Genomic DNA, 17,772 nt, shown 5'->3' on the forward strand with positions numbered 1-17,772 from the left:
CTCTGCATTTCAGTTTCTTCATCCGCAGAAGAACTACTCAATTGCCTTGGTGTCGACCCCTCCCAGGCCCTCCCTCAGCTCTGCAGGACGGTGTCTCTGCTCACTTCTCCAGCCCCCCAACCCTTGCTCCCCACTCTCTGTTTTTCCTTGGAAAGGGTCACCAAGAATTTGGATGATGTCGTGGATCAGGCTGTTTATTTCGATCAGGAAATGAATGAGATGCTTCGTGAGGCTCTTCTGTCTGCTGCCTGAAATTCCCTGCCAGCTGGGCCTTCCCGGGCCTTCACCTGCCTGTCTGCTATTTGAGCAGCGCTTCTGGCCCTTTTATTTAACTCAACCAACATGCTTTTATTTAGTGCCTATGATATGCCAAGTGAAGCTGTCCCTCCCCCTCTGCCCAAGTCATAATCTGGAGAAGGTACCCACTTTCATTTGCATAACTGTGGTACAGAATTATATATTCACTCTACGTGCATCTCTGTAAAATTACCTATATGAGGACAGGAATCGGAGAAAAATAGAAATTGACAAACGTAGACAATAGCTGATTTGGTAGGGTGTGGGGGAGGTGGGAGGGGGCAGCTTTTATTGGTATAATGTTGCCTCTGCAGACATACACGGAGACTGTGACAAGTAGGTCTAGACAGAATGAGCACAGTACACATCGGGCACCATAAGAAGGGGGGGGGGGGGACGGGACACAGCACAGACTCACTTTCATGCCGGCGCCTAGAGAGTCTTGGTACAGATGGCATTGCAATATCAACATTAAAGGAGGAATCGTACACACCCTATGAAGCAGGCTATGGGATTTTAAAAGAAAAAAATAGATTCATCCATTCAGTCGGTCACTCATTCACGGCTGAAAATACACAGATAATTAATACACAGTCCATGCCCTGGAGGCAAACACAGGAAGAACAAACATGAACGCATCAAGAAATGTTCTCTACCAGGTAAACCCCAATCCAAAAGAAGGGTTTTCTTAATTAGCAATGAATGATACTTCCCATCTTCATAGCTCACTGGGTTTAAGCCACCTGTCAGTTATAAGTATTATTACTGTTGTTGATATTATTATTTACTCTGTGTGTGTAGGGCTTTCTGGGAGACATGGGAGGGAGAAGAGAAAGTGAGTGCATCAAAGGGAAGAGCGCATTTTAAATGGAGGCCTGGAGGGGAATGATAGCAATTAGAAAACAAAGCCCTGAAATAGAGTTTGTGGAAAACTTGGGGGAAAAAATCCTTAACATCTGAGTGAATCCTGAAGTTCCTCACTGATGCCTGCAGCCTCCTGCCTCCCTCCGTGCCCAGGGCTGTGCTAAGTGAGATGGTGTATTTTGCTGGATGGCCCTCCTTCCTCCCAGAGGCGCACTGCACTGCACGCTGGTCCTCTCTGTGGCCTGGAGCTGTGCTGACACTGGGCAGGTTGTACCCAGAAATCTCTTCCCCTCCCACGGACACTCCCCATTTGCTTTACAGAAACAAGGCCAACCCTGGGAAAAGGTGGTTCCATGGAGAGCTGGGGATTCAGGCGGCGATCTCTCCTTGCCAGGTGGTTAAATGTGAAGGCAGTCTGGGAGAGACAGGCCCCGACCCTTGACTGCATTCCTGACCCTTGACCCCAAGGGCAAGTTCACAGAAGGAGAGGACCCGATGGACAGAGGGAAACCTGCTGACCCTCGCCAAAGGGGCTAGCTGCAGCTGGCTGGCTCCATTCTGCCTCATGGGTGGGTCTTAAGGATGAGGTGCTGAGTGGATGTGCTCTGAGGTGCTAGCTGGCTCCACACTTGGCTTCTGTTGGCTGACAAGTGATGTGATGGATCAAAAACAAACACACCAAAAGCAAGAGACAAACCAACCCAAATTGTACCCCATCCACCATTACCACCTAACAATTTTACTCTCCAAAGAACTCGAGGTTTAAGTTCATCTGAATAAAAGAATTTCTTTCTCTCACCTCCCACCACACTGTATATAACATTAAGCATTTCTATGAACAAAGTATGTCTTTTAAAAAGCCCATGGTCTGTTTTGTTTGTTTATGTGGGTCTTTCAAAACAAGCTGCCATCTTTAATACCTTTTTTCTTGAGCTCAATGCAAAAGTAAAATTTCTGTAACTAAAATGAATTAGAAAATCTAGTGCAGGATATTTTGACAAAAAGAAATCAGACTCTTTTTTCATTTAAAGAATACATTAAGGTTAAACACACACACACACACACACACACACACACCAGCCTCTGCGGGAGAAAGTACACCAGAGAAGGCTCTGCATATTTCTATTCATTTCATTTTTTGAACAATTATATCTTCCCATTAACATTGAATATGGGGAAATGGATTCGGGACAGTCTGGGGCCATGAGGGGTTAAACACCTTTTTCTTCTTCACCAGTGTGCTCTGGGGATGCGAGAACCCCGGTCAATAGACAGATATATTGACTTGTTATTATTTAAAGTTGTTTAACCAGGTAGAGATAAACGAAAGCTTTCAGCAGCTGAACTATCACACAAATCACAATTAAGGTGGCATATGTGTTTGCAAGACGTAAAATCAATTCCCGCGAAGATAATGTTTTAGTCTCTATTTGAACTTGAAAACAGAAGTAAATTTTCAGCAGCGGCAGCAGCAGCTGGGCTTGTTCCATCCAGGAGGCTCTCTATTAACGGTACAAGAAGGCCCTTTATTACCTCTCCTAATGGTTTTCCTCTATGGTTTTGTCTTCATCAAAAAAGCCAAATTGATTGCTGCGGTGCTGTTTACTGATGTGGCTTTGAGGACAGCAGCAGCTGGGCGCTTACCCAGCCCAGTTATTTGGACCTCTCTCTCCCTTCTGTGAGTGCTGTTTATCGTTTATGAGGAGAGAACAATGGACCCCTTGAGGCTACTGGTTGCACTGGGCCTGGGAGGGAGGGGGATTGGCTTCTTTCTCAGCCTCACTCCCTCAGGTAGCCTTCCCTTAGCCTGCCTGGGTGGGAAAGCCTCTGGGTAGGAATGGGAGGCATCTTAACCTAAAGTCATCTCTGTGATTTAATCACCCTCCAAACTTACTGCCAATGGGATGTCACCTCACCTCACCTAAGGACTGTGCCTCACCGTTTATCGTTTTAAACATATAATCATGAATGTGGTCCTTCTAATTCCAGCCTACACTCCCAGGTGGCCAGGACCACATTTAATGCCACTAGACTCCTAAAATTGGACTCAGTATGCTGCTGGCACATAGTAGGTGCTCTTACAAAGGGGGCCATGGATCTTGGGAATCCCCTAGTGTGAAGGCCTGGATCTAATTCACCTCCTTATCACATTGCCCTTTGCAGTCTTCATTCATGATGGTTCATGGGAAATGGGGCCAGTTTAATGCTTTCCTCCTGCCGAGTTCTCCCTGTCCTTCGGGTAAGATATGAAGGTGCGGGCTAAGCTGGATGAAAAATGAAGGTGGACAGAGATTGACCTTTAGAGGTCACTGGGCTTGCCTGTGAGTAAGAGAAAAACTATTTTTGAGGGCATACTATAAAAGTTTGACTTCCCTAGAGCAGAAGGTGGGGTACAGGGTCACGATTGTTCTGGAATGAGGACAGAAACAGATTTGCAAGGAAAAATGACCAGCCAAGGACTAGCAGCCAGGGAGCCTGGACACCAGCTCCATCTGGGTGCTAACTAGTTAGGCACTAACCAGCCTGGGTGCTAACTAGTTAGGTGCTTGCTAGGCAAGCCATCAGCTTTTGTATTGTATTAGTAAGATAATTTGTCTCAATGGTGAAGCCCAAGCTTCTTAAAACATGAACACTTGTGGAAATAAAAGATCAGCTTTACTGTCAAGAGAAACGGACAAACAAAATATGCCAACAGAAAAACATGATTAAAAAAGAATACCTGTTCTATTTGGATCCATTTCCTTTTGGACAAAGAAATAAGTAGGTAGAGCCGAAACTGGTTTGGCTCATGGATAGAGTGTCGGCCTGCAGACTCAAGGGTCCCAGGTTTGATTCCGGGAAAGGGCATGTACCTTGGTTGCGGGCACATCCCCGGTGGGGGGTGTGCAGGAGGCAGCTGATCGATGATTCTCTCTCATCGATGTTTCTAACTCTCTATCCCTCTCTCTTCCTCTCTGTAAAAAATCAATAAAATATATTTTTTTTTAAAAAAAGAAATAAGTAGGTAGATACCATGGATTCTTCCTCCTCAATATCTGTATGATGCTTTCCAGCCCATGACTATCTCCTATATCAGACCCGCATGACCACAAAAATGGACCACACAGAGATCTTTACCTCCCCCTTCCTTCCTACTGGTATTGACTTTCTTCCTTCCACTCTGCCCAGTATATCTCTGTGAGGCCTCTGCTCAAAAACCTTGGGTTCATTCATTTAACAAATATGTGGTTTACCATGAGTTGGGCACCATTGTAGATGTTTGGAAAACAGCAAACACAAATTGTCTGCTGTCATTGAGTTTGGTGTAGTGGACAGTGACAGAGGATAGATGATGGATGGGTTGGTAGATAGGTAGGTAGATAGATAGATACTTTTACATAGACATAAATTTATATTTATTTAAAGTCAATAGTTCCCTTTCGCCTGAAAGAAGTCATATTTGACTGAATGTATTCTATATTTCATTGTCCATAATCTATTTTCCTAGGCTGTGATTTTTGTTGATTTTTCTTGTTTTGTCCAAACCAGAAAACAAGAGAAGTGATTGCCTTATACTCATATGCTACTCTATTGTGTACTTAGAGCCTGGAATTAAATTATTTCCTCTTCTCACTTATTTGTAGGATTTACTTCCCTTCTTCTCTGTTGCTTCCCTGAGTCTCTCAGACTCATGAATAGTTTAGCCAACAATACCAGGGGCATGTTTTCAATGGGAAAGAGGAATGGGTAGGTGCTGAAGAGTCCAGCCATTTTCTAGGCCCGACCGCTGGAGCCAGGAGGTCTCTGGTGGTAGTTTTCCCAAGAGATAGATCCCCTTCCCCCCACCTTCCATGTTACCTACCACCTTCCTTTCTGGAAGCTCACAAAGAAGGTGAACTTAGAAGAAACACTGACAGGACATGCTCTTGTGTTCTAGTAATAGAGAGCCCAGTGTGCTTTGGAACATGGGGTCAACCCTGAGAACGGCAGGCAACTTGGTGTGGAAGTGGGAAAAGCGTGCCATATGGAATCAGACCATCTTGAGCTGGGTTCCCAAGCCTGCTAAGCTCTAGCAGTGTCCTCGGAGCTTCAGTGAGGGCAATGCATTGCTTCTGAGGCTGTTTCCAATGTTCTATGAATCCATACCTGGGAAAGCTCCTTGCTAAATGTATGCTTTCCATAAACATATAAATGTTAGCAGTTTTTGGCCCTTGCTCAGCTCTTACCCTCCTTCCTGCCTCCTCCCTGCACACACATTGCTTGCTGTTGTCACATGCTATCATGCAAGGAATGGGTCTGCTGAAATATGTTAACCTGTGGACATCACTGTGCTAAAACAAAGAGAATATTCACACAACAGAAATTTTACACACACACACACACCCCTCCAATGGCCCCTTCCACTCCTTGTGTTACTCTCTTCCTCAGCAGTTTCAACATCCTTAAGGTAAGACTTAAGAGGAGGGACGGGGCAGTTGAAGAATGCTGATACTACCCACAGAATAGAGATCAGTACAGGAGAGAGCAAGGCAGGGGCAGCAGGGAATTCTGTGAGAAACTCGATGAGAAATTGACATGAAAGGGGACACAGTCAGACAAGCACACCGACTCAGGTCCGGGAGCCACCATCTCACAAGGGGGAGAAGTCAGGTTGTCTGGGCTGCCTGTGTAGCACTGAGATGGAGACTCTGGCTTCAAGAGAGCTGGTGCCTTTGTAGCTGAGGACCTCCGATAAGTCTCTTTACTGTCCCAGCTGACTCAACCATGCAGCTACTACTTCTCTAACAAGTGGATTCCCCAAAGACCTTTACTGAGAAGAGACAGAAACTGACTTGGTCTTGTAACCAGAGCAACCGTCCTTGCAAATCCACCAGGCAGGGAATAAGAGCAAGAGCAAGAGATGCAGGCTCCATGGGCAGAGCCCAGCTTGCCTTCTTCCTCAGGGACAGCCAACCGTGAAAGCACCTACACACCCTGCAGGGTCTCAGCCCCGGGACATCCATAGACAACCAGGATGCATGTGTAGTTGGTTTCTTATGCCCTAAGGACTACACTGAGAAATAGGGAAAAGGTTAGAAGGAAGTGGATATTACAAAATACAAAGAGAGCTGGATACTCTGCTAGGCACTCTACACATTTTTATTTCATGATTCCAACAACAAACCTGAGAATATGATTTAGAACAGAATCCTCTCTTGTCTTACACTATGCCTTCTAGACCATCGTGTGTGGTAGGTGTGGGGTGGTTTGGCAAAGGAGAAGACAGAGCAGAGGGCGGTGAAAAGAAATTAAGTAATTGGCTCCCTCTTTGTGCCAAGCATCTATATTCCAGAAGCTTGCCAATTCCTTTTGTGCTGCACCTTCTACTATACACCTCACAGCAGTGTCATGGTATAGTTACTAACTCTACTTTGAAGGTGAGCACACTGAGGCTGTAAGAGGCTGCGCTAGTGTATGACAGAATGGGGGTGTACATTCAGCTCTCCCTCACTTGCGGATCCTGCCGCCTCAGCTCAGAGCAGTGCGCATGCGTGGGCTCAAACTCCCATGGCTCTATGTTCACATACACTGAAGGGCCACCTGGAAAATCGTGTTGCCTTGACAGGCAGCCAGGCACCATGGCTTCCTGCTACGATTCAGGCATCCCTAGTTTTAGGAGAGCTGCTCTGTGAATATCGGGGGGAAAAATTAAACGAAGCCAGAAGTATGTCTATATTCTTGAATCATTCAAATGGAGTCAGAAGTAGCTCTCCAATGAGGTTTGGAAGCTTAAGAACTTTCCTAAAATTTGTTCACAAGCAAGTGAGCATCAAATTATATGGTAAGAACGCAAAGAGGACTTGCCTTTCTGTAACAAAGCAGATGGATTGTAATAAAACACGTCCAAACACTCTCTGAGCCCAGCCATTCTCTCACCACACAGGGAATGGTGGTTTGGCCCTAGTGTAAGACGTGAGAAGTGCCAGATCCCATCTGGGTGGTGGGACAGCTATGCCGGTTTCCCCTTCCCTGCTCAGTCATCTGTTAGTTGTTTCCTGACTGCCGAATCCAAGGACTGCTCTCTACCCTGCCATCGCAACGAGCAATGAAAACAGTACCTTTGTAAGACAAAATCAGGAGACGCAGGAAATGGACAATGACAAATGACTTGCAAATGACTTAGGAGCTGGAGTTCCCATGGAACTAAAGTGGAGGTGGAGGGAGGAAATCAGCACCCCTTCTAGATGAGGATGGATATAATTACATGACTCAGGAGAGTGCTGATGGTGCTTAAACCCCTCCACCTGGGACTTCTAAGAATGCTTAAAGATATATAAAAACCAGATGGAACCTTAGCATCTTCCTTAGTTTTCAAAATCACAGAAGATACCATCTTCCACCGCGTTGGCAAAATTGGAAACCTGGAATATTCCCCGTATCTCCATCACCACATGCATCTATTCCTTCTCAATTGATCTGCCCTCTAACAATCACTTCAACTTTTCTGCTACTTCTTATTATTCCCATTTTTTTCACCTGAATTATTTCAATTTCCCTTAACATGTTTTGCCCTTGCCAGTTTAACCAATGCCCATTAATCTACCCTCCTGCAATAGTGACCTTTCTCTGTGTGAATTCCATCCAGGCTCCTGATTTAGTCCTTTGATGTCTGCTCTATATATTTTAGGACAAATCCCAACATCTCAGCATTTCCTGCAAAGTGTTTAAGGATTTTGCTCTTGCCTGCCCTTTCCACCTTCTGTCCTGCCTTAACCCTTCTTGGATAATCTGTACTTGCATTTTCTTGACCTTGCTATGCCTTTGCCATTACTCAGTTGCTCCTCTTCCCTCCCTTTTCATGGCTGATTCCTTCAGCTCCTTCAAGACTCAGCTCAGGCATCTCATCTTCTGCAAGTCTTCCTTGAGCCCTGATGTCTGCATATGTGCCCTCCACGGGTTCCTCTAGCCCTTGAGCAACACCTACCGTGTTGTGCTGTAATTTTAAATCCTCCACTGGACTGGGACTTTCTTGAAGTTAGACACTATTTTGTGTTTGTCTCAGTACTTGTCATATATTAGGTACTGCATACATGTTTATTAGATTGAAAATTAAGACCCACTCTATTTTTTTCAACATTTCTATGATGGTCTACCAAAAATCCTCCCAGTTTTCTAAGCTTGCATCCAGAAATAAAAAATGTGTTTCTTCCTTTTAAATTTCAATAAAAAATAACACAGAAAATATATTTTCTTTTTGTGTGTGTGTGTGTATGTGTGTGTGTGTGTGTGTGTGTGTGTGTGTGTGTTTGAAAGAGGCAAACACAGTTGAAATGCTATCTTATAGGGACTCAGGAAAGTGAGGACTTTGATGGAAGGCTGAGGAAGGAATAGGCGGGGAAAACCTAATGCTTATTTTGTAACTTATATGCACCAGGCACCATGTTAAACATTCTTACTTCTTTCCAGGTAATCATTCTCACAGCCAGGCTTCTGAGGTGGGTATTATTATCATTGGATTAACCACGAAGAGGCTAAAGTTCAGGCAGAATAAGAAATTGGTTGAAGGCAACATAACAGAACTTGTTAGGTCAGAATTCAGAAATAAATTTCCCCAAACTACATCATATTCTATCTCTGTAGAGAAAATACTTGCTTTGAGGACTTCAGCTAAAAAAGAAAAGAAAATGTCTTACAGGATACAGCAAATCATGGAGAGGCAAAAAAAAAAAAAAAAAAGTAAATATTTTTATTTTGGGCATAGGCAATGCTGTTAGACATGTAAATGCAAATGAATCCCAGAGTTATAGTCAACTCTTATCTGGAGAGACATCTTAGGGGAAAGTATTCAGCAAGTCCACAGTTACCTTGTGCCTCTCACCCTGGAAGTCTCTGCTATGCCCAATCCTAATCTCCCTTTTCTCCTTTCCCTCATCAGAAAGGCTCATGGAGCTTTGAGACCCAATGAAAGATAATATATATGCTCAGTAGCCCCATGTAAGAATTAAACTTAATATGCTGCCTGGATTTGACATTCTAGAAGTTATCTATCTCTCCGGGAGTTCTTGGGTGGGCTGCATCTCCAATTGTACAGTGTGCCCTTTGGCCATTTATGCTGGTAACGTCTTTCATGATGCTCACCTAACCAACACCTGTGTGCTCGCTACATCAATAAATACTTGAACATTGCATGTGCCATGGCCCTGGTACCATATTAATTTTTGTGGTAATATATCTGTTCACCATATCGGTTGCCTGTATTAGCTGTCTATATCCCAGATTTTCTTCCCTGGGGGGAAAGTGGAGAAAATAAAGAAGTTTCCAATAATTTCCCAATATCTGCTCCCTCTGTAGTCATTTTCTCATGGGTTTATCTGTATATTTGCAATATTATACTGTAATGTTTCTTTTTATAGAGCTGTTTTTACCTCTCAGATGTGAGTTCCTTAAGGGATGTTCCTCACTAAATGTGATGCATGAATGAATGAATAAGTGGAAAAATGTAAGAAAAAACATTCCTAATGACCAGATGAACATGTTAAAAGAAGGCAGCATTGTTTTTAGCTTTAGGGTTTTGTTTTTCAATAGTAAACCTAGGGTTTGGTACCAATTCGTTATGCTCCCTAATTTTCATAAAAATGAATAACTTATTTAACAGAAAATCAAAGAGCAAAAAAGAGGTCGTTGCCAGTTGAGGTCTCTCCTGCCTGTCTCTTTAATCATTTGTTATGCTCATTGCATGCCTAGTGTTAGAAAGTTGAACATCGGCATGTGCTCATCTGGGGGTTTCCACTCCCAATTCTCCATCCTCCTCCAACTGTAATACATCTTGCTAGCAATAAGAATGCCTTGAGCATATTTCCTAAAGAAATCCTCTATGTATATGTTTTTAATAGGGTGTATTTTAGGCAAAAAAAATAATAATAACAAAAAAAGTAATCCAATTGTTTAGCTGCCGTGCCTGAAAATAACTAGATAAAGCCTCTCTTGCGGAACGGAAAAATAACAGCAAGGATTTCCATTACCTTGAAGTGTCTTGGTAAATAGGGATGCCTGCCAAAGGCTATATGAAGGATGATTGGTAGATGGATTGACAGGTGAGGAATGGATAGATGGCTTAAATAAATAGATAGGAGCAGTCACATTAGGGAGGTGCATGAGTGTATAGATGGAATAAGGGTTAGATAAATGGGGGACATAATCTGTGAATGAATAGGTGAGTGGTTAGCTGATGGAGAAGTAAATTGGTACATTGATGATTGATCGAGCTAAGTGGCCAGATGGAGTGAAAGACCGGGTAAATGTCTGTGCCAGCCGGAGAACAGACAGATGGGTAAACGTTTCAGCATGTATGAGCAGGAGCAGGAGAGGGTCAGGTGTGGATGGGAAGAGGATGATTAAAAGGAATCATAAAATGAAGATGGGAGAAGGAGCACTAAAAGTATTAAGATGGTTAAAGGGCTTGAAAATGTATTTGCTTGACAAGTCATGATTTTACAATGAGCCGGAGGAAACTGGGAACGCATCCATCAGTACCTACCATTTCCTTGGTATTTTAATTTTCAAAGAACATGATCTAGTTTATCACATTACCTGTGTTCCATTCCCTGTGAAGGAGACAGAGTCATGAAAAGTCAGGGAGGAGCCCTTGTCTACCTAGAAAGCCAGGAAAAAACAAGCCTCAGGACTCTAACTTGGGGTCTTGGCCAGAGGTGCTAGCCATGCTGTAATACCAACAGGAGAATCTTAACCCCTTTTCTGCTAAACTCCCAAGCCATAAACAGCCATTGGTTTTAAGCTTTATTTGGGCAAGTCTTGAGAAACCCAGTGGTTGAAAGAGGAACAAAAACTGCCAGAGTTGTGAACTAAATCACGCTGTGAGGAGCAAATTCGCAAATGGTACAGATGAGGAAACAAACACTAGGAAGGTCAAATGTCCATCAATGTCACGTATCTAATTACTGGCAGAACTAGGAAGGGCTAGTTGATAGAGAAGCTGAGCATATAAAAGAGATTATATCCATTCCTTCAGAAAGTCAGATATGTGTGTGATGAAGGCAGAGGAGTTGGAGTGTTAAGGAAAGAGAAAGATGTTTTAGAGAAGGCAATCAGAGGGATGCAGCTTCTTTCCCAGATCTCCTTTTCATGCTGTTACCCATAAGTTTACTATAGTAAAACCAAAGATATAGGACAATAAAAATAGCATATTTGTCTATGAACAAATGGACATCATAGTCACCATATCTTCTCATACTCATTCTTGTCACAGTTGTGAGTGGAATCAAACAGCAGAAATGATTAGGGAATAGAGTGACCAAACTGAGGAGTACCTGGTCATTATATTTCTGAAACTTCTCTTCTGATTCCATGGAGCCTTGGTCAATAAATACATTTTGTAGGCTTTGAGGCTACAGGTATATCTTGTAGTATTTGTAAATGGCATAGATATTAAAGATACAGATGTAATAGAGAAAGTGCTTAGACTGCCTTCCATGCTATATGTGTGTGTGTATGCTTGGGGTGAGAGGAGAGAGAGAGAGAGAGAGAGAGAGAGAGAGAGAGAGAGAGAGAGAGAGAGAGGATATACTTGCATTCCTGATTGTGTCTACTCCCCAAAGCCTAAACCATATATATGGGAGTAACACAGTCAGCTTCACTTTTCTCCATTCCTGAGTGCTCAATAATATAGCCTAATAACAAGCCCCCCCAAAATTACAAATTTCTTCGAATTTTATTGATACACTGCACAATCACAACCATCTCGTGTTCATCCTGAATTAGAAAAGGTTACAACTACAATGTAACATGCACAAAATTCAGGTAGTATATTCACCCTTAATACAATTATTGACAGAAATCAAGTCTTCATTGATTTTTAAGGGAAAAAAAATGGGGAAGAAAATTAAAAAAGAAGAAAAAAAAGAACTCTAGAAAGCTGACAAAGTTATACTATTGTATCATGTGATAAATTTTTAAAGCATTTGAACATAGATTTGCTTTAAGGATAATCGTGAGAATGGGCACACCCATTGTCTGACATAGCTATAACGGCACTATTGATAAGTCATAATTTTTTTTTTTAATCTAGGGGACTCTGAACTTGACAGGAACATTTTCGTACACGCACACATTCCGCACAATTGCACTGTACATGTCACAAAAGTTTTTGAATGATTAAAAACGCTCCCTCTAACTAACACGAGGGCAGCTATTATTACTTATCATTGCTATTATCGATGTCCTTATAGATCTGCCAGTAGCAGAGAGTGTGGCCAAGAAAGAGTAGGAAGGTTCACAATCTTTCTTCCTGCACTCAGTGGTGTGGAACAACTGTGTGCCTTCCAAAGGGCACCGTTGAAAGACACAAAAAGGAATCTCTCAAAATACGGGAAATTAGGTTTGGCTGACTACTTTCAAGTTGAAGACAATTGGGCCTAATTGAGTCCACTCCACATTCCTTTGGACTCCCAGAATTCTGCACCTGAAGGCTAAATTGCACTCGTTCAGCTCTTTTTGCCATTTCTTTTAATTGCAAATCTTTTTTTTTTTCTTCCTTTCATTTACTTCTCTTCTCTTAACTAAGAAATGAGGGAAATGAGACTGGCATTTTTATTTGTTTACTTTTAGTGATCATTAGGCATTCTCATCATATGGTATATTTTTTGAAAACGATGCCTTCCTAGTTACACACCTGTGAAGCTTTATTGCAACTGCTCAAACATATTTGTCTTAAAAGAAAGATACAGGGAAACTTTGGATAGTACCACAGGGAGGCAAGTGGGTATAAGCATTTCTAGGTATAGGTCTTGTGCAAAATGAAGATTCTCTTTGTTGGACAAAAAAAATTTTTTTAAATGAATTTTTCCAAGAAGAAACATTTTATGCTGCTTTTCCTATTTCTAAAGAGATTAAACTTTTCTCTTTAAAAAAATAAAAATTTGTGGGTTGTTTTCTTTGGGGGAGGGGAGAATGGAGGGCTGGTTCCAGGTACTGCAAAGCCACTGTTTCTCTGGTTAAGACAGAGTGAAATTGGGAAGGACTACCTCACCCCATATCTCTCCTCATCTTGAGCCATTTCTCACATCCTTCTACTGATGGGCTGATGCCATTCATGCACCACTACAGAGAAGACAAGCTCAGTGGCTTTAAAAGCACCGACCAAAACTAGGTTATTCAATTTACAGCCACTCCTGGTGCAGTGACAGCGATACACTCTCTTCGGATCCACTGCCCACCTTGAGGTTCTCTACACTTTTCACGAAAGAGTTCTTTTGTCATAGGGAGAACTTGCTAATTCTTCCATGTTGAGTGCAAGGCAACTGGGTTGATGCAGAAACAAATCCTTAACTTCATCCTTGGTTATGGAGTTTCCAGGGTCCCAGAGCACACTTTCCACCCAGGTCTTGAGAACTCACTGCCCAATCTTGGAAACATACCATCTAGTATGAGGCACTGGTTTCAAAGGAAAGAGGCCCAGACCTCTTTTTGATACAAAGCCTTACCTTTCCTTCTATTCCGTTGAGCACAATTGCAGAAGAACAATCATGCACAGTGCACTCCCTGCATAAAACATATGCATGTTTCACCACCATTCTCCTGTATGTCTCCTCTCCCCCAGTTAAAGCACGAATGAGAAAAACTAAAAGCACTTGCTTAGACTTGCAGGTGACTATATCAGGCACTTGACATTTAACTTCTGAGAAAAACAAGCTTGGCCAGAATCTTAACACTAGCACTTTCATTGGCATTACTTTGGTGGAAATCCATTTCAACTGTGTCTGGGGAAGGGGCAGGGTTTCAGAGTAACTGCATTGCTGAATTCCTCTCACCTCCTCTCCGGATAAGCATTACTTCCTAGGGAAAACCCGTAAAGAGCCATAGGCTGCTCAGAGACTTGTTTGCTTTTCCTCCTTTACCTCTACCCCATCCCCACCATGGACACCTTGAAAAAAATATATCCAGCAGGCCTTATCCATTTACCCTTCATATGTAGGTATCTACCCTTCCTATGTAAAGTTGAAAGAGCACGTGCACCTGTGGATATGGTCTTTACTGAGCATTTGCTGTTCGGTATGCTTCAAACTGTTGGGGAAGACCTACTGTCATATAGAGCCATCTCCACCAAAGTAACCCAAACAACACAGAATCTGGGGGACATCTGTTGTGAGGAAGAGCAATTTCCTTTCCCAGTGCCCAGTTTCCTGGGGTCTTATTTACTTGTTTTTCTTTATCCCAGACAGATGAGGATTGGCTGTAGGCTGTTCCCGCTCTGAAGTGTGGCTGGAACAGGCAACTACCAGAGGTGCTTCCTGGTGTCCAGAGGAAGAGGGCAATGTAGAGTTTCTTTGTGACTCTGAGGCCCAGCCTTGCCCTGTTCAGAAGGTTCTGGTGGTCTTCATGGCCCAAGGAGGGTAGGCCCTTTCCTCTAGGATGCATCTTGGGCTGAAGAATATGTACAGCTTGTCTGTTTCAAGAACCTGTTCTTCAAAACCACCAACTCTCCACAGCCTCCACATTTATTTTATTCCCAAGTATCAAATTGATGATCAGTAGACCACTCCAATGACACATTTAATTCTCATCCAACGTCTGACACCAACCCGACTCCAGGTGCTCGATGTGGTGACAGATCCGAAACACTGCTGTAGGACTTTTAATTATGACTTTATGTCTGCTCATGATTGTCCCTGGAACTTGGAATCAATACACTGCTTTTGGCACATCATTTATGTTCCCAGAATCTGGCTCCTGGTGGCTCGCTAGGAAATGCAGATGTCTGTTTACAGCTGGCAAATGTAATATTAATTTCACTCGCACCAGCTCTAACTCTTATGAAAGGGCCTAGGTTTTTGTATGCCAAGGCAAAAAGGTTTGTGTTTTATATATGCACATAGCCACACACATATTTATTATTTATTATTTTGCTGGAAGAGGTTCCCAGTCGAGTCAGGGTAGGTGTGTGAGATAGTCATTGTGGATGCTTCTTTCTCACCCTCTCCCAAGGACAGTCCCTGCAGCAGAGGTGAAGGGAAACACAGCCTTGTGTGGTTTTCAATTCCATTCTCCTGGGTCACGGCATCCTCACTGGCAGAGTCCTTCTTGTCCCAGGAGATAATGTAGAAAGGTCAGATCAGCTCCTGTTTATACGCTAGGTCTGCTCATTTTGAAGATGGAGAGCTGAGGACATTCTTCCCCAGCGCTGGTGGAACAGCAGCCTGTCGCAGAGGAAATTGTGAGTCACTTCCACTTTCCCCCTCAGTTTGCAGTGTTGTGTTCATCACGTGCTTGGAAATTAAGTCGATTGCTCAAGTGCCCTCCTCAGCCCAGAAGAGCTTTCTGATACAAACACCAGAGTTGTCAACACACCCACCATGTAATTGGCCTCATCGGCTTTTTACTGGATAGTTTTCAAACAGATTCAACTAAAACTGGAGCAGAGAGGAGACAGTAGCTGAAGTCATCGCACTCAGACAGGTGGACTGCTCTCTTTACGTTCCACAGTCAGGTGTGTTTGTTTTCTTCTTTGCTCTTGCTATTAAGAGAAGCCAGCCCTGGGGTAAATCCTATAGTTTCCTGACATACACACTCTTGAAAGGCGGAGAGAAGCATGAAGGTTGGCACCTTGGTCCTTCAAGTGTGAAAAAAGGAAAACACGCAGCAATCAAGGCTTCTCCAGGGTCAACTGACTTCCCAAGAAGGTGGTTGTGGAAGCACAGTCTCTTCTGGGAATAGTGAGTGACTGATCATTAGAATTCTACTTTGGTCCATCCGTTAACAGCATCTACGTTGGGTGGATGGGATATCACATTCCAAAAAGTCCATGACATATTGCTTTTCTATGTTGTTAGACTGTGAGATCATTGGCTTTCACATAATAAGCTGATAGGTAATTTTGAAGATGCCAATGTCTGCTGAAGGTAGAGGAGAAATGAATACAGTTGAAAAGACACAATATGATTAGACATTAATGTAGTGATGAATTGAGAGTGAGTAGTGAGGAAAGAAATAGAAAGAAGTGCTAGAAAATTACATTGATGGATTGACAAATAGAATAAATAGATTACTAGAGAGAACGATGGGTGGATAGATAATGAATGGAGAGGAAAATCAGACAATTGAGTAGACGGATAACTGTGTGATTACTTTGATAGATAGCTTGATAAAACCTAAACAATCAGCCATCTATGAATCATTTTTTTTTTATGAGCTGAACAGCATTTTTTAAGGGAAATACTATCCTCAAAATGTCTACCCCCCTTTTGGTCATTTGACTTCTAAATTTTTAGTATGGGGTAGAGTGAATAGCTTCAAAGCTCGAATCCCTGTAGCTGGTGAGAAACCCATATAGAGCAGAGTACCTAGAGAAGATGCAAGATTTTATATATATATATGTATATATAGATGTGGATACCTTGAGATAACTTCCCAGAAAGAAAGCATGTGAACCCTAATGTAATTAGATAATAATAAACATGGGGAGAGGGATATGTACATTGTAATCAGGAAAATGGTCCAAAGCTTAAAAGACACAGATAATAGGACACTTGGATACAATTCTTGCTGTGCACTACATTGTAAGTCAAGTTGTGTCTTCATGGTGTTTATCACGAGGCACGGTTTTGCCCAAATGGAGCTCATGATTTGGTATGTGGGACAGGAGAGGTTGGTGGTGATGGTGATGGGGAGGGAAGCAGAGGAAAGGGAAGAGCCCAGGGAGCAGGAACAGATTCCACTTTTGGACACACCAATGAATGATTAGCCTACACATGGTAGAACCCTGCCCTCCCCTCCCCCAACCCCACTCATTGAAACTGGAAAAAAAGTCAAACAAACAAAACTGAAGAATACAAATAAAAAAATAAAAAATAAAAAATCAAGAAAGAATATCAGAAACAAAGAAACAAAAAGAAGCCCAAACTGGTTTGCCCTCCGCAGTGCAGATTAAAGTCTGTGATATGGAGAAGCAGGCGTTGCTCAGAGAACCTATGGTTTCTTATCAAAACTTGATGAAGAAGTGGGCAAAGAGGGTCCCTGATAGCCAGAGACAAGCCAGCGCTCTAGAGGCCGAGTTTACACCATCAATGACTGCTCCAGGCCCTGTGTAGGGGAAAGAGAGACAGAGCCATTAGCATGCACCCAAAGGTACCATACTTATTGCTGAGCAAATACACAGACATGCTTCTCTGTGAGCATTCCCCCACCTCTCACTTCCACCACTGACCCTTCTAAGTCTGGACAAATGGAAAGTGCCATGGGGAGTATTTAGAAACTCAAAGGGCCAAATCAGTGGGATGCCTTGACCACTATAGCCTGCTCTGAAAGGTGGGGATAAAAAAAAGGGGGGGGGAGGGGATGGAGGGAGGTAATGACAGTAAGTTAGGCCTATGGGCTATAAAGTTAAGGCTGCAGACAGGGCTAAGTGGTATGACAGGACCTGATGGCCATTTCCTAAATATTACCACTAATTGTGTTCTGTCTTTGGAGATAGAATCCTGGTCAGACAGGTATGCAGGAGAGAGCCATGGGGTGCAGGAAAGAGTCCAGAGTAGAGAAAACTGGGAGGGGGGATTGGGAGGAACAGAAACATTTGTGAGCAACAAATATGTAGGTGTTGATGTGGCCAACATTTCATCCTGTGTAACTTGGTATTGTGGA

The 17,772-nt window shown here is 42.9% G+C and overlaps 1 protein-coding gene across 3 annotated transcripts in view; it reads right to left on the reverse strand.

Annotated features, from left to right (window-relative positions):
- Positions 1 to 17,113: 17,113 nt before the first annotated feature.
- The window catches only part of OPCML (opioid binding protein/cell adhesion molecule like), a 420,625-nt gene continuing 419,966 nt past the window's right edge, over positions 17,114 to 17,772 (reverse strand). For all 3 annotated transcript variants that reach the window (XM_054712545.1, XM_008142527.3, XM_008142526.3), the window contains one exon: positions 17,114 to 17,214. In XM_054712545.1, the coding sequence (XP_054568520.1) occupies positions 17,114 to 17,214 (101 nt within the window). The remainder of the gene's footprint in view (positions 17,215 to 17,772) is intronic.

The sequence above is a fragment of the Eptesicus fuscus genome, chromosome 23, assembly GCF_027574615.1.
Source record: "Eptesicus fuscus isolate TK198812 chromosome 23, DD_ASM_mEF_20220401, whole genome shotgun sequence".
NCBI lineage: Eukaryota > Metazoa > Chordata > Mammalia > Chiroptera > Vespertilionidae > Eptesicus > Eptesicus fuscus.